The sequence below is a fragment of the Neodiprion fabricii genome, chromosome 2 (genome assembly GCF_021155785.1).
Source record: "Neodiprion fabricii isolate iyNeoFabr1 chromosome 2, iyNeoFabr1.1, whole genome shotgun sequence".
In the NCBI taxonomy this organism is placed as follows: Eukaryota; Metazoa; Arthropoda; class Insecta; order Hymenoptera; family Diprionidae; genus Neodiprion; species Neodiprion fabricii.
Window position 1 is genome coordinate 27,795,831 of NC_060240.1, and position 16,992 is coordinate 27,812,822.

Genomic DNA, 16,992 nt, shown 5'->3' on the forward strand with positions numbered 1-16,992 from the left:
CAGAACCAAAGAGTATAGCAAACGGAAAGATTAGGCAGTCATCCTGAGATGCCTTGCACGATGCAAAATTGGACAAAATGATTGATGTCTATTCTCAATGCACTGGTCACACATCTACTATCGTTAATACTCCGCGGCTTACAGCAGCCTACAAACTCTTACAACATAACCTAAAAATCATTTGAAACCTCGAGTACACTGTGCAGGTCTACGAATTTATATCAGATAATGTTATGACAGTACTATTAGATATGATTGCCAGGTTGTCGCGGGATGAAACGAACATTCTTGAAATTCCCTGAATTTTAGTCCGTAAAAGTATTATGGCATCGATCTTAGTAAATAGCCGGTCGGCGACAATTAACAAGTGCTCCTTGCTTATCGAACATTTCTGCACTCCACTACTTACGCGCTTTAAGGCTACATCAGTAAAGCAAACGCCGGCAGAGTACTGCTTGGATTTGGTTAGGTACCTATCGATGCTGTGTAATCCGAAAACCCAACTCACATCACGATTTGTTAGTCCTGGAGCTTTCATTTTTTAGGAAATATGACTACGAGAATTACCTCTGTGCTTTACTTCTTCCAAACACAGTGCGGTCCGCAGCACTTGCTATCAGAGCTTTCAACATCGAAGTAGCAAGAGTGGAGGAACAAGCAAGTGACACCACCATTGGAAAGATGAGATTGAAATTTTGGGAGGATACAGTGGATAAAATCTACAATGACACTCCACCTAGAAATCCAGTTGCCTTGGAGCTACATCGGGTAGAACTATTACGTATCAGGCTATCGCATCAAGATCTATCAAGTGCTTATACTAAAGGCTAAATAACAAAGCTATCTGATATTAGGCTCATAGTATTTGAAGCATTTAACACAAGTTAATATTTTTACAGATTGTTAGAAAGCATAAGCTTTCGAAACACTATTTGAAACGCCTTATAGTTGCCCGTTCAGAAAAACTAACTCTCTCCGTGTTCCCGAGCCTTGAATCTCTGGAAGCATATGCCGAAAATACAGCTTCACCAGTTTATTACTTGCTACTGGAAGCAAGCGACATAAAACATGTCCGTGTCGATCATGCGGCCAGTCACTTAGGCAAAGCACACGGAATTACAAATCTAATTCGTTCGATTCTCTACAATGCTCAGAGACGGTCTATCGTTATTCCCCAGGACATAATGATGAAGCATAACCTTTCTACAGAAGAGGTACTTCGAGGAAAGTCACGAAAAGAGATTGGTGATGCTGTTTTCGATGTTTCCTCAAGAGCTAAGCTACACCTGGAAAAGGTAAATGTGTTTATAAAGTACATGCCGAGATACAAAATATGTCGGACCTTTCCGTCTTAAGATATTTTATACTTTGTTTTTTTAGGCTCGTTCACTGCGCAATGACGTGCCAAAGAAAGCAAGTGCAATTTTCCTCCCAGCTATCACAATTGACTTCTATCTAGAACGGCTCAGGCGAGTGGACTTTGATATCTATCATCCAAGCCTCCAACACAGGAGTGCCCTATTACCGATAATACTGTTCTGGAAAAAGCTACGTTCTCTTCCATATTAATAACGTTAGTTGCTGTATATATATTTAAATAGAAATAAATACACGTTGACAAATGTAACACTAATTGTTTCCAAATTTAGAGGAGTGAAACCATACTTTGGAATTTAGACACCAGAATTGTACCTATTCAATTCGATTCATTGTTTTTATATCCGTGCGTGCATAGGTAAGACATTATATGGATTTTTGCTCTATTCTTATCATCACTATTCAATTCTCCAACCATCACACCAACCATCTTTCCAAACAGTTTATCTGCGTTTTCTGCATCTGAAACTGCTGACGCTATCTGCTTGGTAGCATTCCCTATATCACGAAGACTATCTAGAAGCCCTTCTTCTAGTTTCAACTTGTCTCTCTTTATAGAGATTGGGGAAGTACTGGGAGATATGCTTCTGTATCTCTTGCTCGGCGGAACGATCGTTACAGCATCAGGTGTGACAACTTGATCTGTTCCAGGGTTTTCAACGTAACCAATTTCTACTGGTAAAGAATTATCGATCCCCCCATCCCACGGAGAGTCGCCCAACACACCAGAATCAAAAGATTCAAGTTTGACATTAGTCGTCTCTTTTATAAGCTCAGTGTCCCTCAGTGAGCCATATATATGAGGAAGGATTCTTCTATAAATAAAAGAAGATACGAATGAAGATTGAACCGGCTTCAGCATTCAATATGAGCTTAGTTTTATTCTCTGTTTCACCTTCGCTCTATGATATGTTTTTCCAAGAACCTCATAGATTCGTAAAAAGGCCAGCCTGACTGCGCAAGGCCAGGATTTTTTTTGAGTTTCCGATGTTCCGCTGTGTAACGATCACGCAAACTTATCCATTTCTTATAAATTTCCTGTGCTGATATACAAGTGATTACATATTTGCCACACTATATGTTAAAATTAATCCGTAAAGTTTTTTGTTGTTCAACTTGATTCACCCTGTAACTTTGGAATAGCTAATGTGAGTGATATAAAACTAGCATATTTACATGTGCATCCCATTAGATCTCCAATTTCCTGCCACATGAATTGTTTATACGCAGGATCTTTGAAGTCTGTTCTTGATCTATCATAGAGTGCTGGTCTTTCACGAACCAATCGGACAAGCAATTCAGTTTCCTTAAGATAATTAGTCACATCTCCACTGTAATGAAAAATAAAATGCTCAGTTACGTTACGTTACACATTACATACATTACAACTAAGTTTTTCTAGATTTTGGTATACTATTCACAATTTATATACAACTTGTTTCTGAAATTTTATAAATCAACCTTGTGATTAAACATCAAAACAAAAAGATGAATATATAAACAAACACTTACCTTGCCATTGTAAGAATTCTGGCAGATATGTATCAGTTTCATTTCAATCAGCGCTTTGGAACCACTAGTATATTATTTCTATTAACAGCATGGAGCGATAACATTTTCAAAAAGCCTGACTTTGTAGCATTTGGAGCAACCTACGATTGAATGAATACATGAAGCTAGAACTAGGACCTCAGTTTAGTTTTAGGAAGGTTGTAGTATTGCACACAATTGAATAGAAATGGAATTGTTTGAAATTAAACACATTTTTGCCACAATAAAAATGAACAATAAACTTGCTACGATTAGCATCTTTTATTCACATAGATTGTTCTTATTTTTTATTTGCTCTTTTGGACGTATCCCTTCGCGGTAAGTACCAAGTACTCTATTAACATGGATTGCTGCAAGTACGTCCATGACGTTCATATACGTACGATTTCGCAGATGCCGCACACGTCACGGTCTAATCAAGGTTATGCCCGCCAGGTTATACCAAGTTATGCTTGTACATATTCGATAATATTGGTTCCGTTCGCAGTCTAGTTAAAACCAACAAATAAAAGAATCCCGTAAGATAAAGAAAGCTGTGGGGACCCGCTAATTAACGAAACGAAATTGATACAACCATCGCAACTTTTGACGTTGATCACAGTGAAACAAAACAACCTCAATTTACGTAGTAAACAGCATTCCTGTCAGTACGCTTTTAGATCTATTTGAAAATAGTATTTATAAAAAAGAGTATACACGGCCACAGATAAAAAACGATTTGACAAATGAATCATCGGTTTCTGGCTTACTTCAGATTCCAAGGAATTAAGACGAAATATATAACGTGAAATTTCTGTTTTTGGAGGTTAACCCAAAATGTCGTAGCACCTGACTATTCCTTTACCACTATCGCGGCGTTGCAAACTGGAGCTCATACAGGGTGTTGTAAATAATTTCTTATGATCTACGAATGTATGTCTTAACGCGAAGCAACGTAGTCCCGACATTTTTAAATTACTGAGTGCAGCTTTGGAAAATCTTTTGTCGAGAACGCTGGATAGAAGTTCGATCAACGGATGAAAATATCTCTTGCGGTGAAACGAGAGTGGATGACCGGACTAACAAGCTACAGGAACGAGTTAGTTACCGGTCACCCGTTGTACTGCGGGCAGGGGCCGTAAGCAGGGCCTCTAATAATATTTGCCGCCATTATGGAGGTCCCGCTTTATGATTCAGCGGTTTGTCGATTATGTGCCGAAGACAATGGCAACGGAGAATTCTTGTACGCAGCCGACGGCGAAGAGTCGGATTTAAGCTCCATGGTGAACCGCTACTTGCCACTGAAGGTATGAGAATTTGCAAGCTATCCTCTGATATCAGACAGCAACTTGACTTCCTATTACCCCAATATGGAGGCTCCACTGATTTTCGTTGCACAACCTCAAATTCACCTACTACACGAATCAAGATATTATTTTCTACTTCTACTTCAACATCTCTGACACCGCCAAACCCGAGGGCACTGATTATTTCACAAGCAAAAAAATTGCTCACGATTATATCAACCATCGTCAAACAATTAAAAACATATGATCGAGTACAATAATCGTTAAATCCTGCTAGAGCTAAAAGCTGGCTGATAGGTGCAAGTAATGATAATAGAATATTTTCTGTAGACACTCACTTTTTTTTTTTTTTTATCAAGATTTGTTTCTGAAAATCCAATTTCTCACTCCCCATAGATACGAGATGACGGTAAACTACCTCGCACTATCTGCCCAGGATGCAACATCCAGCTGGAGGCAACTGTACAGTTCTTCGAATTACTCGTCGAAGGGCAAAAGAAAATTCGTGAGATGTGGAAATCACAAGTCGAGCAACATCGCAAGGCTGAGAGGGAGCGCCTTCGTGCTGAAAGGGAACACACTGAGTTGGAAATTGTCACTCCTGAGCTTGATCATTTTGGATTACAAGCTGAGGGCGATCACATTGAACGGCAAATTGTTATTAAAAGTAAGCTGATAAATGGGGCGACCCTGGCATCTCTTCTCTTGATCACAAAAGTTTTGAAAGTCTAGTAAATTTTTCATAATTGTATTTGCAAGCAAACAGGGGTTCTGATTCATTACCTTGTTTAATACTCATTGCAATTGAACCCCCAACCTCGTTATGAAGGAATTGAAATATTATACATCTTTCAGTCATGCCAGATGGAACTCTGTATACGGCGGAACATGAGATGAGTTTACAAATGGAAGGGTTGGATAAGCCTAGAAGAAAACGAGGCCGACCCCCGAAGGCCCATACTGAGGCTGAGACTAAGGTAATGTGCTGGCGATTTATATAATTTTTTCTGTTTCCAATCAGGTTACATTTCTTTGTGAAACGTAAACATCACAAGCTCAAAAGATGCATTGTCTACTGTGAACGTGCATAATTTTAGTCAATTGAATTCATGCAGGAGAATGTAAAGGAATTGAAACAAGAAGTCGGCAGTCAAGGAGAAGAAGATAAGCAAGAGGAGGAACTTGAGGAAGTAGATGGTGATGGTAGACGTCGCCGAAAACGAAAAGTGCCCAAAAGGTAATTAACTAGGTGATCTAGCATTGCAGTAAGGATGATATACATAATAGAATTATGTTCTTCTTAATTTTTTTATGCATTATTAATTTATTACTGAGACTGTATGATGCTGAAACTAGCCACTGAATTTCAACAATGTATAACTAAAAGCAAGAGTGGTCGCAAAGGCATTGTGATCACAAAATTTGCTGGATGATTTCCAGATGTGTTTTCAGTTATTCGGCTGTTGGTATTCAGCGACTTGTTTTAGCGTAATTTAAATTGCTACTCTACTGCAACCTACACATTCCTCTATAGATTCATGGAAGCTGTGCAGGGAAAGGAACTAGAGAGGATATTTAAAGAAGAAGGAGTAATCGATGAAGAAGATGATGATGAGCCTGGAGATGACTTTGATGATCCGGAAGAACGACTGAATTTGCCAACAACGGACGGTCATGAAGGTTTGTAGTTTGTACTGTCTTGTTGTCAGCAAGTTTGAAAGTATCGCTAATGTTGCATGCTCAGTCTTTCTTTACACTGAAGACTCATTTTCCATCTCTCCTATTTAATGGACTCTCCATTTCATCTGACTATTGCCCTCTATTCCCAGAACTCTGATCCTGCACTCTGCTTTCTACACTCGCCAACTTTATTCCGCTTGTCCCAAGACACTATTCACCTACCCTCTGAACTGCACATTTCGTTTCTACTATTCCGTTAACTTACAATAAACATATAATTGATATTCTAAACATACCTAAAGTTATTCAACCACCATCCTAATCTCTGGTTGTCTTAGAACGTAACAGCGAAGCCAAACCAGTCTATTCCTTACCCCTCAGGAGTAAACAACCTATAGTTCATTAGACTAAGATTAATTTTAATATTTTGTCCCCCATTAAAATATTTATTACTTTAATATTTCGTACCAATGAGGTAGCAGGAATAATCGAAGGTATTATTGGATTTTTGGAACAAGAATGAATTATTAATTTTACTTGATGTACTTCAAATAATAGAAATTATCGGGCATCTGGAGACTCAAGAGGGGAAAGATCTTGGTGAACTAGTGATAGTAAATCGTGGAAGAGGCAGAGGCAGGCCACGGCTTCGGCGACGTAAGACCAAATTTACATGTAATTTGTGTGGACGAGGATTTCTGCAGCGTAGCAGATATATTATGCACAAGTAAGTTGACAGTTATAACATACGTTATCATATTTTCAGTGGCACGGCACGTTTCAGTGCGGCTGTTTTGATAGGAGTAATTTCGGTATAGCCATTGTGACCAGGCACATAAAATAAAAATATTTGCTGTGATGTTTTTTTCTGAAACATCCCGCACTAGTATGGTCGTGTAGAAATGTTTGGCCCACTATTTTCACTGTTATGGAATCTATTTGACATTTTTATATTAGGAGCTTTCACAAAGGCGTCAAGTACGAATGCCTCGAGTGTAAGAAGCAGTTTACGAATAGAGACAATTTTGGTCTTCATCAGAAAACTACAGGACACACTGGCGAAGGAATAATAGAAAATCCAGAGGAAAACGAGGTTCGCAATCAAGAGCCTCCAACAACTGAGGTATACTCAATCATTTCTTATAGGCTAGTATTATTTGCAACATTTCACCAGTTTTTTTATCCAGGGAACGGAAAATGCAGCAGCTGCGTCACCCGAAGAGACGCAAGATGTACCTGGAGAAGCTTCTGTGGCAGAAGAAAAACCGCGTGAAGTTGGTGGAAAAATGATAGAGTGTGAACTCTGCCAAAAACAATTCCAGTCAAAGCAGAGCTATGAGGTTCATGCAAAGGTTGTTCACCAAGGGGAAAAACCTTATACGTGCAACATATGTAACAAGACCTTTGCCTATCACACAAGCCTAAAAGGGCACATGCTTGCACATGAGGTGAGGATTTCAATGTTCTGGAAAATGAGCTATTGAATTACTTACTTACCTTAGAAGACATTTTTTCCAGGCTAATAAATCTGACAAGGGATTTCCTTGTGACATATGTGGAAAGGTTCTAAATCATCCTAGCTCAGTTGTGTACCACAAGGAGGCTGAGCACAATAATGGCCGTCGTTTCGTATGCAATAAGTGTGGAAAAAGCTTCAAGCACAAACAGCTGTTGCAGCGTCACCAGCTGGTACACTCGGATGATCGCCCATATGTTTGCAAGTCTTGTGGTGCTACTTTCAAGACTAAAGCCAATCTGATAAATCACCAATCCATCCACACTGGAGAGAAAAAGTATTTCTGCGAATTATGTGGACAGCAATTTGCACACAAGACCAGTCTCACCCTGCATTATAGGTACTGGTTCATATTTTCTAAGATAGCTGAGGAAAAAATTTTATATACGATTACTTATGATTTTTAAAGATTTCCTGTTCCTATTTACAGATGGCATACAGGTCACAAACCTTACACATGTGAAGTGTGTAGTAAAAGTTTTTCACAGAATGGCAATCTGCAGGAACATATGAGAATTCACACAGGAGAAAAGCCTTACTGTTGTGATTACTGTGGTCGAAAGTTTACCACCTCCTCGCAGTTCAAACTTCACGTCAAACGACATACGGGCGAGCGTCCCTGGAAATGTGAATTTTGCGCAAAATGCTTCCTGCACAAGGATACGTGGAAGTGTCACGTCAGACGGCATAAGGGTGAACGCCCCTTCCAATGTGCCCACTGCAATCGGGGGTTTACTGAGCAGTGGGCTCTCAAAAAACATCTACGATTACACACAGGTATTCACATTATTGAAGAGCCATTTTGGTGTAGAAGGGTTGTCGAAGGTCACAAGAATCTTCAATATATAAGTAATCCGATTTTTGCCTTTATGTTGTTTAGGGGAAAAGCCATACTCATGTAATATCTGTGGTAAAGCTTTCGCTGATTGCTCGAACCTCACTAAACACAAAAAGGTACTGTGTACAATGACCATTATTAAAAATGATAGAACGGAATTGAACATTTATTTTTCGGCAGGTGCACAGAGAAAATAAAGTGGTTGATGTCGGGGAGCTTGCAGAAAATTCTCCCATCGGCGAGGTATGGCAGATATTACCTGGTGCACAACAGGGCGACGAGAATTCACTTGGAGATCAAGTGACTCAAGTTATTGGAACTGATGAGGCATCGGGTGATGGCATACAACAAATTATATATGTGTCGTATCAAGATCCAGACGATCCGAATCAGTCGAGAACATTACACTTTGGTAGGCAAAACCATAATGAAAGAGCATTTATACAATGTTTTATTTACACCAGGAAAAAAATAATATATTCTGACATCTTGCCATGCAGTTGATGCTGGAATGATGGAGAATAAGGAGGTAGCTGCAGTAGCAGGGAGCCAATCATTGCCGTCTTTGGACGTCGAAGATGAAGATGAGACAACCCAACAGCCTGTACAAGATGAAGAGAATCTCGAGCCAGATGAGAGAATTAACATGGAATTAGCCGAGTCTGACTTACAGCTGCAGGTGTGAAATGATTAAAATGATGTTCAATATGCATGGTGCGGCGTGTATGCGTGATTTTACCCCCCTTACAAACCTTTCATGTCTCAGATTACCGATGAGGAAGGAAATCCTATTCCACTTTCAATACAAGATGCACGACAATTACTGTCAGAAGGTCAGTTTGTCAGTCAATTGGGTGACTGTCAGACAATTAGAGTTCACTCAGGAGTCTTAACTCAAGAATTGGCGCAACAACTAGAAGTTGAAGATCAAGGTTCCATGCCGATCGAGGATCCAAACGAAACCGTAACAGAGGATCCAAGTAGCACCGTAGCCTTGACTTCGACAACTCACACTGACGCTGAAGACATTGTCAAGGCGTTGGAGGTATACTTTCAGTATTGTCTTCCAGTTGTGTCTAATTGAAAAATTGATTTAATTGTTTTTGTTAACAATTAATTTTTATACCAGGATGAGGATACTGATGCGACAGCTGTTGCTGCCGTTAATCAGATGGAAACCGAGGAACAGACTGAAGACATAATGGATGGTGAGCAAACGATAGAATTCACAACTCAAGATGGTCAGAAAGTGCGACTTGTAACGTCCTACCACGTCGACCCAATGCAACTTGCCTCCGAATACTTGACTATTGTGTAGATGACAAAGTTCAAATTTAAGGTGCCGAAAAAAATACATTCGCATGCTGCAATATTAACACATTACAATGAACCTGTAAAATTGCGAGCGGTACCTTTCTACTTTATAATTATAGTGACTTGCAGAAATTATGAAAATCGAATCACAAGCTGATGTGTTTGGCAAGCACATTACCTCGAGTATCTAATTACAGTTTATAAGTATCCAATTGTCTATGTATAGAGTGGAAATAATGTATCAATTCTTTACCAGTGTAAGATGATAGTAAATAAATAACGACACGCTGACAGAAAAGTTCCATGTACTTCACAGTGTTTTATGTGACTGACAATTCCTTATTTCAACTTGAGAAATCTGATTAGGATCGGGGATGAATTATGCGTTACATGATAATTCGAAGTGCACATGAAACATCCATTTTTGGGTCAGTATTTTTAAATCAGTTTATTTGCAGATGCAAAAGATTGATTAATATTATTTTGTGTTGTTTTCTGCACATTTAATTAAACCTGAAGATAAATCTAGTACTGAAATCCGACATATTCGTTAGTGCGCGTGTAGTTTTCGTTAGACTACAAAACATCGATTTTGAACAGAACTTTACCACCTGCGAAGACAGTAACAATCATCCGGTAATAATCAGTAGTATCGATGATGTTCTTAAAAATTGGCATCATCTTTATAATAACAGGCAATATAAGTAATTAGCTATGCTTGGAAAAATCAGTTTGATAAAAGAATCTGTCCTTTTTTAATCTAAAAATGGCAAGAAGTAACTCATTGCAGTAGGCAATATATCAGAAGCTAATTACTTAGGCGTCGCATTACCGTTGTGAGTATTAATTAATTAGATTTATATAGCTGATTATGGTTCCAGGATTGTAATTGTAAACTTATCATGGTACGCTTGTTGACTTGGTTTCCATTTTCATGGCAGCACGCTATTTGTTTCCTAGCGTTTTCTGGATGGTGCACGCCATTAAAAATGAAATTGCTAAATTATTAAGTAGCATTACTTTCACCTGACTATTGCATCCACCTAGCCAGAAGTGGTAAGCATAAAATTCTGTGTATAATCGTACTCAATTGTGGGAATGACAGACTGAACAAACTTGAGAAATATAATTAGGTACATGTGAACGCCCAGCTCTCTCCCACCCTCCATTACTGTCTCTATGATCTTCTTCATCACCTCAGCATGCCTAAAAAAATATTTCATCTCTCAGTACAAAAACTGTGCCTGTAAAAGTAAATACATATAGGGTGCCAGCCCATGTCTAATACCTGCAAGGGTGCACAGATGCCATAGGTGGACCAGGAAGATGTGGATGAGTTTCCATTGTGACAGTTTTTTTTGCGTGGTCCTGGCTTACATCTTCATACATCTCCTCAACACTCAGTGGCTTGCGACTCTGAAAGTATCATATGTACAAAATGGTACTGTATATATCTGTAAGGTAGCAGCTTAAACTTGATTTCTCTAAAATTTAAGGATGGATGAGCCGTTTTATCTGAATCAAAATGCCGAAAAGAAAAATCCGCCCACAAATCAGCAGTGTTATTTGTACCAATGATGGTAAACATGAATGAAACAATGTTCCTACTATACAATAGAAATGAAATTCGAGTAGCGCAAGCTATGATATCAACAGGGTGGCAACACTTTTATTGAAATAAAATTCCCTGACTTTCCCATTGGTACACATAACGTGAAATTTCAAAATTGTTGCACCCCACACAACTTTTAATGATCTCCAACTCGCCCCAAAAAGATACATAACAAACTTAAACCCCCTCTCTCCCCCCATTTTACCTAACAAAAAAAAGTTCCAATCAAAACAACTGATGGGAATGAATAAATTTGAAAATCGTTTACATACATTCCTGCCTCCATTAAAGGCAACGTAAAAATTTTTAAGGTATCTCCTTTTCCCCAAGCATAACATACTATTTGAATAGCCCCTGACTTTTCCTGGCAGAAATTTCAGTATTCCCTCATCTTTTGCCACCAAATTAGCAAAATGTTGAATGGCTTTTACAATGAATGGTACGCTACATTATATATGAGATGGGCAAAGAGAAATGAAGATCGAATAATCCTATTTTCCTAACTGAGTGTGCAGAATTCAATTTTTCAAACTCAAATGGGTACACGAGATAATACATTCCCGCACTAGTGTGGGAAGACAATCGGAATGTCCCTTTCTTGTAGTGCAACTAGTGATGTAAAACGACCGGTCATAAATGATTCGGACATGTCACGAGCATTTGTGGCTTACCCCTTCGACCTGCCTCATACATTATACAATTAATACAGTTCTAAAAGGACCGATTATTTTTTAAGTGAAATTTCCTTAACAAGGCTAACGACAGAATGTTATGAATCACAAACTATAATATTATTAATATATTAATATTACGTACGAGTTATTAATGCTGTCAAATTGTGCACATCTCGTTAGGAAAAATAGTATATGCAAATATTTGCACACAAATTGCATAATGTACTATTTCAAAAGTAAATTTGGCTGAGTATACGAAGCACAGTTGGGGTCTTCAAATAATGTTTAGAAAAAATGAGGAAATGATACATTTTTTCCCGTAAAACAACGTAATTTCCTGATCAATCCCGGCCTAAAATCTGGTGTTTTCAATCCGAATCTAATATCTGTGATCATATTTTGCTCAGTGCCCTGTTTCACAAATTGGTTAAAAAACATTCAAGAAATCTTACATTGCACTATAGTCATAACGTGCAATAATGATTGTTGACAATCATCCATCCTACTGTACTTGCACAAATCTATTTTTATCCAATCTGGAGATAATTATGTGTAAAATTTTTTCAGACTATCTCTAAAAATCTCAATGATAAACAAGATAAGCTCAAACGAATGCCCATTGAGTCACAAACGCCAGAGATCATTTGTTTTAAACATTCTTATTTATAGAACTTTTTTTTCAATTATTGATATGCTAACTTTAGGTACTCTAATTTGTTTGGAATCATTTATATTATATACATAGCAAGGACGTTGCTGTATTCGAGTTCACTATCATTGGCGCAAATAATATTGCTAGACTTTTTAAACAGTTTTTCTTCTTTTCCCAACTTTTAATTTAGACAGCAGCCCATTACCCTCAAACTACCTACCTCATCATACCCAAAGAGCCAGAGCCGAGGGGTTTGGTAATATTTGTCATAGGTGATATGAAGATCATATGTGCGTGTGTGTATAATTTCTCCATCGGTACAAGAATCGCGTTCTTCATTAACAGGTTTTCGCGTCGATTCCGAAGTATACTAAAGAGAAATAGATCAAACAAACAAACTTGTTGTTAAATAATGACTAACATTTCCAAGATCCACAACATCACTTATACTACAAGGTCAAGATCATTAAAAAAAAAAAAAAAACAGATTGTGCATCATTGTGCAACCAAGATTTTCATCTGTACCTTGTCATCTTCATCCAAAAGACCGCTGACCTCGAACGCTTCCATATCTGCTGGCTCCTCATCATCCTCATCATCATCATCTGTATCTGCAGCTCCCGTAGCACCCTTGGGCTGTCCCTCCTCCAATGTCATTTCTGTAACTTTCTCATCTATTCCTCCAATGCTTGAGTCATAATGATGGGTATCGACCCATCCACCTTCAGGATCATCAACCTCAATAACACGTTCCTGATCTTCACAGTACTCTATCTAGAAATATCAAATGTAAAATGTTTACCGAGAATTTGACGGTTCAACTCATATCAGAGCATAGCCCAAGTTTTACTAACTTGTTTACATCTCCGTGAACATGGCACGTTACGAGTCAATAAAAACTGTTTGTTCTTTGGTAGGTATGATTTGACCCTGTCTTGGTCTCCAGTAGCCCATTGCCACGTAGGGCAATGATGAACAAGGTGATCACCGGCAGCGACAAACTCTTCAGGAGTTAAAACTCCGGTTTCTCGGAACTTGCTCTCCTGCGAATTGCATACTGTGAATTAGTAAGGACAGAGGTATAACAGAGCAGGTGGAAATAAAGGGGACATTGTAGTACGACAATTGTACCTTTAGAACCGGGGTCAGATACTCGGCAACCCCGAGCGCTGTTCCTTTGACAGAATTGATAACGCTCTGCATTGTAACGATGGACACAGGAGTCGCGATTTTATCAAGTTATCTACAGGTCTGTCTGGTATTTTTATGCGTACTCGCGACCAGGCTGGACTAATGCCGGATGAATTTATTCATGCCGACGTCGATGGGTGAACGACTCATCTGTGTTTTGACGACGATCGATCGATTTTCGTCACAAAACACAAGCTCACCTGGCCCAGTAGAAGGCAGGGTATGGACACTTAGACCTCCCCTCCACTCCTTATTCAAGCGCAGTGGACCAGGGCCATACCACAACAATAAGATGTAAAATTCCCATATATTAAGTTTAAGTGGTATCACTGACATATCGAGGCGTCCTCTGGAGATTTGATAATTGGCTTGTATGAAGTTAATGTTAATGATAAACTGTTTGAAGGAGGTTTGATTATTGTTTGTAAGTATCAACAGAGGTCGTCGTAATCAACATGTACCAACTATTGGGGGAAAAAATATGAAATTCCTATAATTTTGTTAGTGAAAACTGTTATTATGTTGGCTATAGCCCAGTCCACACCGACGAATAATTTGCCTCAAAAACTGTTGAGTGTCCATACCCTGGTAGAAGGCATGTGACGAGTAAAATAAATGCTCCCGCATAAACATGGATGATGACCTATTGAGATACGAAACTCACTGAGACGATTGATATAAGTATATAACCATTAGTGAGACTTCGTATTCTTTCAGTTTGTCGGCCGCAGCACTTGGACAAAACCCACGAGCCTGCTGTATACCGTTTTATTCATAGAAGGTAACTCTCTCCGTGTCATGTCCGTTTTCATTGCCACAAATCCGACAAGTCTTCCCTGGACTCGTTAACCTTGTTTTATTTAACGTAGAGTTTGTTGACAGCTGTCGGAATAAGTCGGGGCGCAATTATTGCACGATGAGAATTTGAAAACTTTATCTAATCTCTGTCTTGCTGTTGATGTATATCTCTCCTGGGTGCAATCGGGTAGAGGACTAAGTAGTGCGCGTAGCCTTTCTTCCGTATATCCTTGAGAACCTCAAATTTGTGAAGGATGACAATGGGCGATGAGACCCCAGTTACATCACTCGTCCTTCCCGTAATATTACGTCCGATATTATCGAAGGTATTTACTGTGACCTTTTTATTTTTGCCTTTCAAGGGTCAACCTGTTAACCTCTAAATCGTATAATAACACGTTAATCGTTCTCGCCACGATTGCGTCTGGATATACCTGCAAAGACTATCTATTTTGCAATTTCTAATCAAGGGATTCCAAAGTGATCGCATTACTTTTTTACGTACAGCTGGAACGGCAAAATGTAAGCGCTGCACAGACTTTACGTGCGGCTCTCTCAAAGGCAGAGAGTTCACACCCTGGAATTACGCATGATCTCGTCTTGGGGATTGTGCGCCGAGCTGATCTCAACCTCAATATGAATGAAAGCATTCTACGACTACAAGGGGTTGCTTCTGACATTGATGGTGTGTGAATAAACATAGTAAATTTATAACTTCGCCATGACACATCCAAATATTCTTAATTATACACAATATTATAAATTGTTTTCAGTAGTTGAGTATCGCTTAGCTCGGTCAGAGGATGCCTTCCAAGAATTAAACCGGAAGTCTGCTTCGCTGAAGAAAATTTTGAGTAGGATCCCTGATGAAATAACTGATCGGAAAACATTTCTCGAAACGATTAAGTGAGTGATCTCCAGGTACATTAACTGAAAATTATTCAAGAAATATGTGCTTAGTTGCTCAATCGTTTCTGTGCAGAGAGATTGCTAGCGCAATCAAGAAGCTCCTGGATGCTGTAAATGAGGTTGCTGGGTTCATACCAGGATCAGCAGGAAAGCAGGCTTTGGAACAGCGCAAACGAGAGTTTGTAAAGTACAGTAAAAGATTCAGCAACACATTAAAAGAATATTTCAAGGAAGGGCAGTAAGTGTTTTTTTTTTGTTACTAATCAAGTCGTGGAATGAGCAATATTTACCATCTTTACCTGCAGTTTTCGACATTCTTTTCAGAGCAAACGCAGTCTTTGTGAGTGCGCTCTACTTGATTCATCAGACGAATATGATAATGGTTACAGTCAAGAATAAGTGCGAATGAATTAGTGCAAAGAAGAATGGCAGATTTTCTTGGGAAAAATGTTATTGATTAATGTAATACTGAGATAAGCAGAAAATCGATGGGGCAAAGCAGTTTCTTGCAAACTCGTGACTAATGTTACGTAGTGCCCAACTGCACCGTGTTGTTGACTAATCAAATATTGTATACACCCACCTATGTTACCTGTCTGAATTACTGTCCCATTCCCCTTTATCATAGATTTAAATAAAAATAAACTAGTTTAACAGGGTGAAATTGTCTATTTGCTTGGCCACATTTACCAAGTTTAAAACAGTTTATTGATAACACATTTCTTGCAATTCATTTCCATCTTGTTCCATTTACGCTTGTTTGCTATCCGATAAAACTCTGACAATACTTCCAACACCTCCAACGTTGTAAACTTTTTCATGCCAGAGCAACAAATGCCCGCTGCTCCCTTCAGAGGGAATTTCGAAACCTCTATATATGTACTTCATCAATACATCAACCAGATCTCTGTCCAATTTTGCTACGGCGTCTTCAATTTGATTTGATTTTATGCTCAATAGAACCTTAAGTGTAAGGTTCAAAGCATTGTCCTATAAAAATCGTTGTTGATCAGAATCAATAGGTTGGTCAAAAACGTAGCAACCCTTTGCAATTTACCTTTACTTGTTGATTCTTGCATCCGAGAGGTGCAGACTTGAGTACGGATATCAGAGCTTCCACGTTTTTCCCCTTGAGTCTTTGATAAGGAAAATATTTATTTTTGAACTGAAAGATTGCAAATTTAAGCACAGATTAAAGCGGATGTAAAGGATATTGTCCAAGAAGTGTAATGATTTCATTCTCATCAGGGCCAGCAGTTCCGCCGTCACCCTCTTCCTCTTTGAAATTATCTTCATTGTACTGGTCGACATCAATTTTTCGAAAAGCTGAGCTTGAAGTGTTTTTTGACATTGTAACTGTCACTCGTACACGATTAGTCACGACGTTAACGTTCGCGGTCAGTTTAGGTTAGGGTTCCTCAGACACGCCTTGACAGCTGCGGGCACCATTCTTCCATATTGGTCACGGCCACGGTCTTACATACAGGTCTTGCAAAGACGGTGGTGCGGGTAGACCCGCTTAGTGTCTAAAACTCGTAGTATCGATTTACGCCGCAAGATGTGCTCATGGTGTCGAGGGAATGTCGGGGTGTTT

General features: G+C 38.9%; 6 protein-coding genes across 11 annotated transcripts; 3 read left to right on the forward strand and 3 right to left on the reverse strand.

Moving 5' to 3' along the window:
- The first annotated feature begins 69 nt into the window (after positions 1-69).
- LOC124176119 (NADH dehydrogenase (ubiquinone) complex I, assembly factor 6) lies at positions 70-1,633 on the forward strand. The gene is made up of 4 exons (XM_046556980.1): positions 70-469; positions 546-768; positions 900-1,295; positions 1,381-1,633. The coding sequence occupies exons 1-4, from the start codon at positions 324-326 to the stop codon at positions 1,567-1,569; spliced, it is 954 nt and encodes a 317-aa protein (XP_046412936.1). The 5' UTR covers positions 70-323; the 3' UTR covers positions 1,570-1,633.
- LOC124176121 (transcription factor Adf-1-like) lies at positions 846-3,029 on the reverse strand. Its single transcript, XM_046556982.1, has 5 exons — positions 2,890-3,029; positions 2,554-2,708; positions 2,273-2,420; positions 1,368-2,192; positions 846-1,286 (listed from the first exon to the last, which is right to left on the reverse strand). Exons 1-4 carry the CDS (start codon positions 2,895-2,897, stop codon positions 1,697-1,699), a joined length of 807 nt encoding a protein of 268 aa, XP_046412938.1. The 5' UTR covers positions 2,898-3,029; the 3' UTR covers positions 846-1,286; positions 1,368-1,696.
- Positions 3,030-4,079: 1,050 nt separating this feature from the next.
- On the forward strand, positions 4,080-9,870 carry LOC124176114 (zinc finger and SCAN domain-containing protein 2-like). 3 transcript variants are annotated; one of them, XM_046556971.1, is made up of 15 exons: positions 4,080-4,214; positions 4,611-4,881; positions 5,070-5,191; positions 5,330-5,451; positions 5,749-5,894; positions 6,453-6,621; positions 6,852-7,017; positions 7,082-7,342; positions 7,413-7,750; positions 7,841-8,187; positions 8,291-8,364; positions 8,429-8,660; positions 8,749-8,927; positions 9,015-9,293; positions 9,378-9,870. In XM_046556971.1, the coding sequence occupies exons 1-15, from the start codon at positions 4,080-4,082 to the stop codon at positions 9,564-9,566; spliced, it is 3,030 nt and encodes a 1,009-aa protein (XP_046412927.1). In that variant the 3' UTR covers positions 9,567-9,870. The 3 variants fall into 3 exon arrangements, with proteins under 3 accessions (XP_046412927.1, XP_046412928.1, XP_046412929.1); XM_046556972.1 differs by lacking the exon at positions 4,080-4,214 and adding an exon at positions 4,316-4,517; XM_046556973.1 differs by lacking the exon at positions 4,080-4,214 and adding an exon at positions 4,316-4,513.
- Positions 9,871-9,995: 125 nt separating this feature from the next.
- Positions 9,996-13,904, reverse strand: LOC124176120 (ubiquitin-like-conjugating enzyme ATG3). Its single transcript, XM_046556981.1, has 6 exons — positions 13,632-13,904; positions 13,355-13,543; positions 13,026-13,274; positions 12,721-12,870; positions 10,851-10,978; positions 9,996-10,768 (listed from the first exon to the last, which is right to left on the reverse strand). The coding sequence occupies exons 1-6, from the start codon at positions 13,701-13,703 to the stop codon at positions 10,606-10,608; spliced, it is 951 nt and encodes a 316-aa protein (XP_046412937.1). The 5' UTR covers positions 13,704-13,904; the 3' UTR covers positions 9,996-10,605.
- A 538-nt stretch (positions 13,905-14,442) lies between these two features.
- LOC124176122 (programmed cell death protein 10) lies at positions 14,443-16,062 on the forward strand. 4 transcript variants are annotated; one of them, XM_046556983.1, is made up of 5 exons: positions 14,443-14,815; positions 14,997-15,174; positions 15,263-15,395; positions 15,472-15,636; positions 15,704-16,062. In XM_046556983.1, the coding sequence occupies exons 1-5, from the start codon at positions 14,744-14,746 to the stop codon at positions 15,795-15,797; spliced, it is 642 nt and encodes a 213-aa protein (XP_046412939.1). In that variant the 5' UTR covers positions 14,443-14,743; the 3' UTR covers positions 15,798-16,062. The 4 variants fall into 4 exon arrangements, with proteins under 4 accessions (XP_046412939.1, XP_046412940.1, XP_046412941.1 ...); XM_046556984.1 differs by having other exon boundaries at positions 14,448-14,815; positions 15,266-15,395; XM_046556985.1 differs by having other exon boundaries at positions 14,453-14,815; positions 15,723-16,062.
- Positions 16,063-16,083: 21 nt separating this feature from the next.
- On the reverse strand, positions 16,084-16,957 carry LOC124176126 (actin-related protein 2/3 complex subunit 5). Its single transcript, XM_046556990.1, has 3 exons — positions 16,613-16,957; positions 16,456-16,528; positions 16,084-16,388 (listed from the first exon to the last, which is right to left on the reverse strand). Exons 1-3 carry the CDS (start codon positions 16,747-16,749, stop codon positions 16,149-16,151), a joined length of 450 nt encoding a protein of 149 aa, XP_046412946.1. The 5' UTR covers positions 16,750-16,957; the 3' UTR covers positions 16,084-16,148.
- Between the last annotated feature and the right edge of the window lie 35 nt (positions 16,958-16,992).

Excerpts from the sequence above, each read along its gene's own strand:
- LOC124176119 (XM_046556980.1), top strand. The coding sequence starts at position 324 with ATGGCATCGATCTTAGTAAATAGCCGGTCGGCGACAATTAACAAGTGC. Across the intron at positions 769-899 it reads TTGCCTTGGAGCTACATCGG|ATTGTTAGAAAGCATAAGCT; the intron begins GTAGAACTATTA and ends ATATTTTTACAG. Across the intron at positions 1,296-1,380 it reads CTAAGCTACACCTGGAAAAG|GCTCGTTCACTGCGCAATGA; the intron begins GTAAATGTGTTT and ends TTGTTTTTTTAG.
- LOC124176114 (XM_046556971.1), top strand. The coding sequence starts at position 4,080 with ATGGAGGTCCCGCTTTATGATTCAGCGGTTTGTCGATTATGTGCCGAA. Across the intron at positions 8,928-9,014 it reads AGTCTGACTTACAGCTGCAG|ATTACCGATGAGGAAGGAAA; the intron begins GTGTGAAATGAT and ends TTCATGTCTCAG. Across the intron at positions 9,294-9,377 it reads ACATTGTCAAGGCGTTGGAG|GATGAGGATACTGATGCGAC; the intron begins GTATACTTTCAG and ends TTTTTATACCAG.
- LOC124176120 (XM_046556981.1), bottom strand. The coding sequence starts at position 13,703 with ATGCAGAGCGTTATCAATTCTGTCAAAGGAACAGCGCTCGGGGTTGCC. Across the intron at positions 13,544-13,631 it reads ATCTGACCCCGGTTCTAAAG|GAGAGCAAGTTCCGAGAAAC; the intron begins GTACAATTGTCG and ends TGCAATTCGCAG. Across the intron at positions 13,275-13,354 it reads GTTCACGGAGATGTAAACAA|ATAGAGTACTGTGAAGATCA; the intron begins GTTAGTAAAACT and ends TGATATTTCTAG.
- LOC124176126 (XM_046556990.1), bottom strand. The coding sequence starts at position 16,749 with ATGTCAAAAAACACTTCAAGCTCAGCTTTTCGAAAAATTGATGTCGAC. Across the intron at positions 16,529-16,612 it reads ATCATTACACTTCTTGGACA|GGGGAAAAACGTGGAAGCTC; the intron begins ATATCCTTTACA and ends TCAAAGACTCAA. Across the intron at positions 16,389-16,455 it reads GCAAGAATCAACAAGTAAAG|GACAATGCTTTGAACCTTAC; the intron begins GTAAATTGCAAA and ends CGATTTTTATAG.
- LOC124176121 (XM_046556982.1), bottom strand. Across the intron at positions 2,421-2,553 it reads AGATCTAATGGGATGCACAT|CACAGGAAATTTATAAGAAA; the intron begins GTAAATATGCTA and ends CTTGTATATCAG. Across the intron at positions 2,193-2,272 it reads AAACATATCATAGAGCGAAG|AAGAATCCTTCCTCATATAT; the intron begins GTGAAACAGAGA and ends TTTTATTTATAG.
- LOC124176122 (XM_046556983.1), top strand. The coding sequence starts at position 14,744 with ATGACAATGGGCGATGAGACCCCAGTTACATCACTCGTCCTTCCCGTA. Across the intron at positions 14,816-14,996 it reads TACGTCCGATATTATCGAAG|CTGGAACGGCAAAATGTAAG; the intron begins GTATTTACTGTG and ends TTTTACGTACAG. Across the intron at positions 15,396-15,471 it reads ACATTTCTCGAAACGATTAA|AGAGATTGCTAGCGCAATCA; the intron begins GTGAGTGATCTC and ends GTTTCTGTGCAG.